Source organism: Euleptes europaea, chromosome 18, assembly GCF_029931775.1.
Source record: "Euleptes europaea isolate rEulEur1 chromosome 18, rEulEur1.hap1, whole genome shotgun sequence".
Classification (NCBI taxonomy): domain Eukaryota; kingdom Metazoa; phylum Chordata; class Lepidosauria; order Squamata; family Sphaerodactylidae; genus Euleptes; species Euleptes europaea.
In genome coordinates this window covers 15,522,154-15,533,135 of record NC_079329.1, presented here as the reverse complement: position 1 = coordinate 15,533,135, position 10,982 = coordinate 15,522,154, and the positions used below count along the sequence as shown (strand labels likewise).

The 10,982-nt window shown below is 48.1% G+C and overlaps 1 protein-coding gene across 1 annotated transcript; it reads left to right on the top strand.

Annotated features, from left to right (window-relative positions):
• The first annotated feature begins 2,783 nt into the window (after nucleotides 1-2,783).
• Nucleotides 2,784-10,411, top strand: LOC130490953 (serine protease 27-like). The gene is made up of 6 exons (XM_056864768.1): nucleotides 2,784-2,865; nucleotides 5,173-5,199; nucleotides 5,449-5,611; nucleotides 6,826-7,100; nucleotides 8,504-8,673; nucleotides 10,100-10,411. Exons 1-6 carry the CDS (start codon nucleotides 2,784-2,786, stop codon nucleotides 10,409-10,411), a joined length of 1,029 nt encoding a protein of 342 aa, XP_056720746.1.
• The last annotated feature ends 571 nt before the right edge of the window (nucleotides 10,412-10,982 follow it).

Here is a 10,982-nt window from a genome sequence, read left to right as displayed (position 1 = left end):
CCACAACAGTTCTGCCTAGGGTTGCCAGGTCCCTCTCCGCCACCGGTGGGTGGTTTTAGGGGTGGAGCCTGAGAAGGGCGGGGTTTGAGGAGGGGAAAGACTTCAATGCCATAGAGCCCAACTGCCAAAGCAGCCATTTTATCCAGGGGAACTGATCTCTATCGGCTGGAGATCAGTTATAATAGCAGGAGATCACCAGCTAGTACCTTGGGGTTGGCAACCCTAGTTCTACCTTCTACCTCAAAATTCTGCAATCACACATACTCCTTAGATGCAGGGGACTTCTTCTTCCCATGAACCCTCAAATCCCCTCCCACTGGAAATTCACCAGGTAGAGAAGGAAAAAGACTAGGAAATTCTGGTCACTTCAGAAACTGAGGTGGTCCCCTTTGCTTATGTCTCCTCAGACCACGCCTGTCCTGGATCTCTTTCGTTCTCCTGGGCTGCATTTGTTCTTATAATAAGGGCTCTCCCCCTGCTCCACCCCCCTGTACAGCTTGAAATGTAGAATTAATTGAGGACAAGGCAGTCTGAGTTTCACCCCTGAGCTTTCGCAGAGTGTAGATCCATGATTCACACAGTGAATAGACACCAAGGTTAGGGTTGCCAGGTCCCTCTTCGCCACCGGCGAGAGGTTTTTGGGGCAGAGCCTGAGGAGGGCGGGATTTGGGGAGGGACTTAGAGATGCCATAGAGTCCAGTTGCCAAAGTAGCCATTTTCTCCAGGGGAACTGATCTCTATCGGCTGGAGATCAGTTGTAATAGCAGGAGATCTCCAGCTAGTACCTGGAGGTTGGCAACCCTAACCAAGGGTGAAGTGTCATTTCACCACAACGTATAAACATAGAACCCACACCCACACTTTTTTTAAAGTATAGGAGAAGTTGCAAGAGGTATTCCTTACAGTTGTGCAAATATATCCTTCCGGACTCTCTAGCATCTGCATCCAGCATCCGCTGAGTTCCCAGCTGGAAGGAGGAGGAGGAGGAGTTGGTTTTTATATGCCGACTTTCTCTACCACTTAAGGGAGACTCAAACCGGCTTACAATCACCTTCCTTTCCCCTCCCCACAACAGACACCCTGTGAGGTAGGTGGGGCTGAGAGAGAGTGACTAGCCCAAGGTCACCCAGCTGGCTTCATGTGTAGGAGTGGGGAAACAAATCCAGCTCACCAGATTAGCCTCTGCTGCTCATGTGGAGAAGTGGGGAATCAAACCTGGTTCTCCAGATCAGACTCCACCACTCCAAACCACTGCTCTTAACCACTACACCACACTGGCTCTCAACCCCGGCAGCTGATATCTGCCCTATTGGGGGGCTGCATGTGTATTGATGGTACTGGTAGCAGCTGCACAACAATCCTCCTTATATGCACAGTCACCATGTTGTGTGAACAGGAGCGATGTGAGTATTTACAGCCTTGGTTCACATGAACACAAACCACGTAAAAAGAACATGCCAGCATGGTGTTGGACTAGGATCTAGGAAACCGAGGTTCGAATCCTCACTCTGCCATGGAAACTTGCTGGGTGACCTTGGGCTAGGGTTGCCAGGTCCGTCTTCACTATCGGTGGGTGGTTTGGGGGGCAGAGCCAGAGGAGGGTGGGGTTTGGGGAGGGGAGGGACTTCAATGCCATAGAGTCCAATGGCCAAAGCAGCCATTTTCTCCAAGGGAACTGCTCTCTGTCGGCTGGAGATCAGTTGTAATAGCAGGAGATCTCCAGCTACTACCTGCAGGTTGACAACCCTAGCTTGGGCTAGTCACACATTTTCAGCCTCGACCCTGGCAAGTATTTGGATGGGAGACCTCCAAGGAAAACCAGGGGTGTGACACGGAGGCAGGCAATGGCAAACTACCTCTGAACGTCTCTTGCCTTGAAAACCCTACAGTGTATCATAAGTGAGCTGTGATTTGATGGCACTTTCCACCACTACCCATGCATGGAAAATAGGGTTGCCAACTGCCTAGAGAAAATAAAAAATGTCCTATCCCTTCAGTAGTTTAACAGGATGCCATTTACCAGGTGCCGTTCTTGACCTCCATGCCATGAAAATCTTCATTTGCCCACTTTCAGATATTAAATTGTTGTTAAAGAGACAGGACAATTTTCTCCAACCCTGTTGGCAATCTTAATGATAAGTACGCTCTTTGCCCCTGTTCACACAACCCGGTGAACTAGGGTTGCCAGGTCCCTCTTCACCACCGGTGGGAGGTTTTTGGGGTGGAGCTAGAGGAGGGCAGGGTTTGGGGAGTGGAGGTACTTCAATGCCATAGAGTCCAATTACCAAAGCGGCCATTTTCTCCAGGTAAATTGATCTCTATCAGCTGGAGATCAGTTGTAATAACAGGATCTAGTACCTGGAGGTTGGCAACCCTATGGTGACCCCACATATCGAGAGGATCTGTGTGCAGTCGGTAGGTTCCCAGTAGGCATAACCGTAACTTCTGAAAAGGGTTGAAACATCAAACAAGAAGGGGCACCTATGTGGAAAGAGGAAGGCATTGTGAGGTCAGGGAAGGAGGGATTCTGGAAATCAGGATGAAACGGGTTTAGAAACAGGGAAATGGGGAAATTTGGAAGGAAGGAGAGAGAGGTGAGAAGTGTCAATCCACATTTACCCAACAGGTTTTCGAACATTCCCCTGATTTGGCAGTATTCCCAGTGTAAACACGCCCTCCGGGGCGTGGTGTATAAATATATATATATAAGTATTCACAGCGTACCTTGCCTAGATAGTACAACACGCCTCCAGTGGTGCTTCTATAGCGAAAGCAGGAACAATATGGGACATCAAATACAAGCATGGAACGCAAGCAGGAGATTCGCAGGTTTGGTTCTGCTGTTGCTTCTGCAGGCGGTGATGGGTAAGTGACGAAGGAGCAAATATTCCTCACCAGCAGGGGGCAGAATTATGTGACTGTGGAATATCGAAAGAACCCGTGATTGAAAGTCGTTGGGTTTGGTGTGAGGTTGGGGGTTTCTGTCTTCCCCAAAGTGGGAAGCGTCCCCAGCCAAGGGCAGAATAGATGAAGCTACTGCTGCCTGATGAGCTGGTCAGATGGCTGAATGATAGAACATGGATCCCAGGAAGCAAGAAGGCTACTTGTGTTACCCTCTGTTCTTGCAACTCCCAGTCAAGGCTCATAGCTGTGGGGAGGGCGTTCAATAATTGAGGAGCCACTACCAAGAAGGCCCTGTCTCTAGCGGCCACCCATGTTACTTCAGCTTGGAGACACAGAGGACAACCTCTGAAGGAGATCAAAGCTCATATGGGAGCCCGTGATCCCATGCTTTCAGGCAAAATTGTTAGATGTGGTCAGAGGGTGGGAGAAGATTTGACCTACGTGTTGGTACCAGGCATACTTCATCTACAGCAGAAACAAGCTGTGGGATTTTTAAGTACGATCAAATTCATTCTCAAATGTGCAGTAATCCATTTAAGTAGATATGTCAAAAAGAAGCTGTTTTATTGTAATGGAGTTTCTTCCATTGTCATCACTGCTGGCCTCCCATCCTCCCCCCCAACTGGTTTATGGGGGGATTCACTGCCTGGCCAGGGTTTTCTAGAGGCCACTACTTATGATTACTGAATGGCATCTTGTTCCATTAATTCTATGGAGTATGTAGTTTTAATGCAATTTTAAAGTACGTTTTAACCAATGTTTTATGATTATAGAGTTGTAACCCACTCTGAGCCTGGCTGCTGGGAATGAGGGTGGGCTATAAATATAAAGAATGAATGAATACAAGGAACCCCCGTTTTATTCCAGGTATACAGTGGGATTTTGAAAGGGATGGGGAAGGAGGAAAGGTGGCTGCTAAGCAACTGCAGTAAGAGCTCCATTGGGGAACAGCCAGATAAGGAGAAGCAGAAAGGCCATCAGTGTGTCCAACAGTGACCAAGGAGACCCAGATTCCAACCCCCATCCTGCCATGAAGTGTACTTGGCCAGTCACTTGGGGTTATTATGAGGATAAAAATGGCGGTGTACAGAACGACATATACCCCCCCCCCCGAGCTCCTATTAGGAAGGATGTGTTAAAAATGTGAAAGAGAGAAAAGTAAATAAAGGTTGAAGTAAGTTTGAATCCTGAAGCGGAACAGACTGCCACCCCATCCAGGGTGAACCAAATAGTGTTAGACTAGGATCTGGGAGACCCAGGTTTGAATCCCCACCCCGCCATGGAGGCTCACTGGTTGACCTTGGGCCAGTCACACAGTCTCAGCCTAACCTCACAGGATTGTTGTAGTGAGGATAAAATGGAGGCCGGTAGAATGACGTTGTAAACTGCCTTAGGTCCCCTTTGGGTAGATAAGCAGGGTTTACATGTCTAAACCAATAGATATAATCAACAGACATAATTATGACAGCCGGTATGGTTTAGCTGTTTAAAACAGTGGACTCTAATCTGGACAACCGGGTTCGATTTCCCACTCTTCTACATGAAGCCTGCTGGGTGACCGCGGGCCAGTCACGGTTCTCTCAGAACTCTCTCAACCCACACAGAGGTAGACAATAGCAAACTACCTCTGAACGTCTCATGCCTTGAAAACCCTACAGACGGGATGTTGAACTCAATTGTTACGAGGGGCAGATATGACATAAATGCCACTTGGTTGGGCCAGGCCATGCCTCACCAGCCCAGATTGAGAATGGGGGTGGGGGGCCTGCCTCAGCTGGCTTGTGGGCCAGATAAGAGCCTGATCCAGCCTGCGGGCCTTATGTTTGACACCCCTGCCCTACAGGGTCACCGTAAGTCAGCTGTGACTTGATGGCACATGCACACATACGTCTAAATCAGTAGATATAATAGCTGAAGATAGGGTTGCCAACCTCCAGGTGCTAGCTGGAGATCTGCTATTACAACTGATCTCCAGACGATAAAGATCAGTTCAGCTGGAGAAAATGGCTGCTTTGGCCATTGGACTCTATGGCATTGAAGCCCCTCCCCACCCCAAACCCCGTCATCCTCAGGTTCCGCCCCAAAACCTCCCGCCAGTGTCGAAGAGGGACCTGGCAACCCAAGCTGAAGACCATAGCAGAATGATTCTGGATTCAGGTATAATTATGATGATACTTCTGCTTTGGCCTTACTTTTCTATTTTATTTATTCGTCATTTGTGTTCCAACCATTATTCTTATTTCTTCCCTCCGAATTCTTCCATTTTAGATGTCAAGCCGAGTGAGGCCCCCAGAGGTGAGTGCTTGTTTATTTCTTTATCGTAGAGAGTAAAAGTGCTATTATTTAGGGGAAAGATCCCAGGAACATTTTCCAGTCTAAAAGATGACGTGGAGAATGGCTGGATTGGCCAAAACCAGTGCCTGACCAGAACTGGAAAACTGCAATAGCGAGCAACCTCCTGAGGTTATCACATTATAAGACCATAAAGGGCCTTGTGCATAAAAGGGAAACACACTTGAAAAGAAATTATAATTTCTTCCTCAGTATGCGGCAAGCAGGGACCTATGAAGCGAATCATAGGAGGGGAAGATTCCCAGAACGGAGAATGGCCCTGGCAGGTCAGCATCAAGATGAACGGGGTACACCACTGTGGAGGGTCCCTTGTTACTGACCAGTGGATCATCACAGCATCACACTGCTTTAAACTGTGAGTATGGGTTCTGATGTTGCAGGGAGGGGCTGTGGTTCAGTGTTAGAGCATCTGCTTTGCATGCAGAAGGTCCCAGGTTCAATCCCCCGGCATCTTCATGTTGTGATGTGCCTGAGTCTCCTTAGAGCTCCTGCCAGTCAGAGTGACCTTTAGGGTTGCCAGGTCCATCTTCGCCACCGGCGGGAGGTTTTTGGGGCAGAGTCTGAGGAGGGCGGGGGTTGGAGAGGGGAGGGACTTCAACGCCATAGAGTCCAATTGCCAGAGCGGCCATTTTCTCCAGGGGATCCTATTGTATCCTATTGGGAACTGGTCATATTGCTGCTGTAGAAGATTGAATTAAAACAGACTACTTTTTTATGTAATTTATTTACTATTATGGGGCTGAAGAAAAGAATGTGAAATGGCCGTCCCCCATTTTTTGGATTTATACTTGCCATTGGATATCCTAAAGAAACTGGTTATTATTGAAATCCAGAAGAGGACTTTTGCCTCCTACTTTGCACCAAAAGAATTGTTCTACACTTACCTTGTATTTTTGTATATATTTAGCAACTTAATGGTTAAGATTTCACGTTGCACACCTGTCTTTGTCTTTTTCATCATTGTCACTCATACCATTGCTATCTTGTATCCTGCCTATGTGCTTTTATGTACCTATTCTCCCGTGCTAATTTCCAAACCTTGTGGTATAGGCACGGAGGTGCCCTTATTTTTTGACTTAGTACCTGGAGGTTGGCAACCCCAGGTCTAGCCCATGAAAGCTACAATAAATCTGTTGCTCTTTGAGGTGCCACAAGACTCCATTTTCTTTTCAAGCTGTCAACAGGCCTGACAATTTCACCCATTGCTGATAACATCTACAGCCATTAACAGCTTTTGTCAGAGGCCAGGACTTAGGGTTACCAGGTCCCTCTTTGCCATTAGTGGGAGATTTGGGGGGGCGGAGCCTGAGGAGGGTGGGGTTTGGGGAGAGGAGGGACTTCAATGCCATAGAGTCCAATGGCCAAAGAGGCCATTTTCTCCAGGAGAACTGATCTCTATTGGCTGGAGATCCGTTGTAATAGCAGGAAATCTCCAGCTATTACCTGGAGGTTGGCAACCCTACCAGGACTCCAGTCTCTTTAGGTTCTGTTGTTGTTGCTGCTGTTGTTATTGTTGTTGTTTTACAACCAGAAAACCCACAACTCTTCTCTCTATGTATTTGCCTTTAGGTTCAATGTACCTTCCAATTTCTCCGTGTTGCTTGGAGCTCGAAAACTCTCCGATCCCGGCCCTCATTCCATCACTGCTGCCGTGAAGCAGATTATCCTCAACCCAGAGTACGAGGGAAATTTGAGGGTCGGAGACATTGCCCTCCTACAACTGGAGCAACCAGTTAATTTCTCCCAACGGATCATCCCCATCTGCGTCCCCGATGCCGGTGTTGACTTCCCCCCAGGGCACAAGTGCTGGGTCACCGGCTGGGGTGATCATGAGAAAGGAAGAGGTGAGTGCAGCCGGAAGTCACCCATTTTCACAACTTCTGTCACATGCTGTTGAAAAAGAAGAGGAATCCAACACTACAGGCTAAAACTGATCATTTGTAATTCTTGTAATTTTGTGAAGGGGTGGGTTATGGCATTGTTAGACTTTTCTGATACCTCGCCAAACTACAGTTCCTAGCACTGACGGGAGTTGTAGGTTCCATTAACAACCCCCTACTCTTCCGCCATATAATTCAAGCACTGGTGTAGTGGTTAAGAGGGTGGACAATAATCTGGAGAACCGGGTTTGATTCCCCACTCCTTCCCATGAAACCTGCTGGGTGACCTTGAGTTAGTCACAGTTCTGTTAGAGGGGCTGTGGCTCAGTGGTAGAGCATCTGCTTGGCATGCAGAAGGTCCCAGGTTCAATCCCCGGCATCTCCAGTTCAAGGGACTAGGCAAGTAGGTGATGTGAAAGACTCCTGCCTGAGGCCCTGGAGAACCGCTACTCAGTATCTGAGTAGACGATACTGACTTGGATGGACCAAGGGTCTGATTCAGTAGAAGGCAGCTTCATGTGTCCATGTGTGTTCATGTGTCTTACCTACTTCACAAGGTGCCTGTTGTGGCAGGCGGGAGGGAAGGCAATTAAGACAGTTTGAGTCTCCTTAAAAAGGTAAAGAAAATCGGGGTATAAAAATTAACTATTATTAGTAGTAGTAGTATTATTAGTATTATTATTACTATTGTTTTCATCATGCCCCCCTTCAAGGAGCTCAGGGCAGCATACATGTACCCCGTTTAACCTTCACAACAACCGTGATATACAGGGGCATGTCATGACTTATTCAAGGTCACTCAAGCAAGCTTGGCAGCCGAACAGGGATTTGAACCCAGGATTCACTAGTTCAGTTACACAGGATGCTCAGAATTCTGTGAACTAAGCAAAGTTTTTTCTGGGGAAAAAGTCATGCCTACAGAAGTCCAATTCAGATCGGGCCTGCAGTGAGGGGAAGGGGGGTTTAAAGCTTTCTCCCTCAAGCCATTTCCCTGATCTAGAAGGGCTCCAGAGCACTGCTGTTTTCACTGTTGGGGCAGACATACTAATATCTACATCTGTGCTTGTAACAGTTGAGCCCTCGTAGCCTAAGGCTGAATGACTTCATGACTGAGGTTACAGTGAAGGTAGCAGAGTTTTTGGTGGAAGTGGTTAAGGTTAAGATTCAATCCTAAATATTAATTGATAGTAATTTTTTTAAGAAACACCTGTTATTTCTGATCTCATGACCATAACTATTTATGCCAATAAAGGTAATATGTATGTATGTATGTCTAAGGCTGTAACCACTACACCAACCCTCGCTCTTGTCCAGACCAATGCTCTCATTGTATCTCATGGGATTCTCTTTTCTGGCTTTTGTAGCAGCGAGCCCCCGAATCTCTGATATGCTACAGAAGCTGGAAGTCCCCATCATCAGCACAGATGAGTGCAACGCCCTCTACCACCTGGACTCTGAGGAGCCCAAGTTGACACGGGAAATCAAAAGCGACATGCTGTGTGCTGGCTATGCCGACGGGGGACGGGATGCTTGCCAGGTGAGACCCGATTCGCATTCAGCCTAGCAGGTTATGGGACTTGGCTCCCCTCTAGTGGCGACACCTAGGCTGTTCATCTTTCTGCTCTTTCTGAGTATCTTCTCCCACAGTATCTTCCCCCTTGGGTCTTTTTTGCGTGGCTGTTTCCCTCGCCGTCATCCCTCCGACGACTTTGGGTCTTTGCGTTGATTATGAATGGGAGGTGGTAAGCTCTCCGGGAGGTGGTAAGCTCTCCTTCCCTGGAGGTTTTTAAGAAGAAGCTAGATGGCCATCTGTCCGCAGTGCTGATTCTATGACCTTGGGCAGATCATGAGAGGGAAAGCACCTTGGCCATCTTCTGGGCATGAAGTAAGGATCACTGGAGGTGTGGGGGGGAGGTAGTTCGGAATTTCCTGCATTGTTCAGGGGGCTGGACTATATGACCCTGGTGGTCCCTTCCAACTCTATGATTCTATGAATGCCGTTTCCGACCATCAGAGGTCGCCTCGCTCTCCCCCTACATTTCCCCACTTTTTGCCCGCATTTTCAGGGACCTGTTTTATCTCAAATTTGAAAACACGGGCAAAATGCGGGAAAAGGCAGGGGGAGAGCGAGGCGACCTCTGACAGTTGGAAATGGCATGCATGATCAACACAAAGACCCGAAGTCGTCGGAGGGGTGACTGCAAGGGAAACAGCCAGGCATAAAAGGCCTTGGGCTTTTCCTCACTGGGTTTTTGCTGCCGTTCGGCTTGGCTTAGTTCCTCCTTCCCTTACAAACAGAGTCATTTGCCAGCTGCTGCTCCCTGGGTTTTCCTTTGTATATTTTCAAGTCAGTTTTGTAGTGTTCTGAGGGGGAAGGGAACACACAGACACACAGGGAAAACTCAGTGCAAAAAAAAAAGATAAGCAATGGCCAGAAAATAGGGTTGCCAACCTCCAGGTGGTGGCAGGAGATCTGCTATTACAACTGATCTCCAGCCGATAGAGATCAGTTCACCCTGAAAAAATGGCCACTGCGGCATTAAAGTCCCTCCCCTCTCCAAACCCTGCCCTCTTCAGGCTCCCCCCCCCCCAAACCAATTGCCAAAGCGGCCGTTTTCTCTAGGTGAACTGATCTCTATCAGTTGGAGATCAGCTGAAATAGCAGGTGATCTCCTGCCACCACCTGGAGGTTGGCAACTTTAGAAATAGTGGCTCTTGACCAGTGAAGCAAGGCTTTCATTAAGAGGGTGTTGACCTGCAGAAGTTAGCTGTGCCAGCATCCTGGGCTCTGTGCAAAACGGGCCCATGACGTTCCTGCCTGGTAAGTTATTGGCTTTTTAAATGAAACACATGGTCACCTTGCTCCTCTGGTAAACCCTCTGCAATATTATTGTCAGGCTATTAAGTGCCAGAAGTAGCTACTGCTGTGTTTCCCTTAACCCACCTGAGTCTTCTCTGCACAGGGCGATTCGGGAGGACCACTGGCCTGCCAGATGGGCAACATCTGGCTCCTTGCAGGTGTTGTGAGCTGGGGAGAAGGTTGCGCCGAGGAGAACCGTCCTGGCGTTTACGCCCGTCTCACATACTACCAGCAGTGGATACACAGCCATATACCAGAACTGGAGTTCACAAGCACAGCGGTCAAGGGTCACAGGACAACCGTAGACAGCAAAAACCGAATAGTGGACAATAGTGGGTCCTCTTTCACTTTCAGTCTCACGTCCGTCATCATAGCCTCCATCTTTTTGCTGGTGTCTGCTGGGTATATTCTTTAGAGAACAGCGGGTGTTTTCTCCCTTGGGAAGGACTCTCTGCTAATCCCGTAGCTTGGAAGAAAATGGTGCACATCAGAACTGCCAAATGGAGGAGGATTCATGTTCCACTACTGGAAATCACGAAGTATTCACTGAGCCGCAAACACCTTGGTACCCACACTCAAGATATTTGCAGAAACTGATGGAGCTTTTTCAGTTTTGTTTTGTTTTTTGTTTTGCCTTTCGTGGACTTGATCCTTTACCCCAGGAGGTGATCTTGCTCCCGGGGATTGGAACAGAAGGACTTACAATATGATATTGTCTGTATCACTTAGAGGGAACAGGGGCCTGTCTGATTCGAATGTGGGGATGGCCGGGTAGGATTCCTCGGTTCATCTGGGAAAGGGAAACTGCAAGCTGGGGCTCCTGGATTCTGTCCCAAGCTAGAGGAAGAGTTCAAAAGCTGAGCTGTTTTGTGGATTAAGGTTTGCTGCCTTCAGCAGTTAAATAGCAGGGAAGAGCTACGGCTCAGGAACACAGCACATGAAGGTCCCAAAATCAATCTCTGGGATTTTCAGTCAAAGGTTCTCAG

Coding starts and splice junctions, on each gene's coding strand:
- LOC130490953 (XM_056864768.1), top strand. CDS start 2,784: ATGGGACATCAAATACAAGCATGGAACGCAAGCAGGAGATTCGCAGGT. Junction 5,612..6,825: donor GCATCACACTGCTTTAAACT/GTGAGTATGGGT, acceptor ATTTGCCTTTAG/GTTCAATGTACCTTCCAATT. Junction 7,101..8,503: donor TGATCATGAGAAAGGAAGAG/GTGAGTGCAGCC, acceptor CTTTTGTAGCAG/CGAGCCCCCGAATCTCTGAT.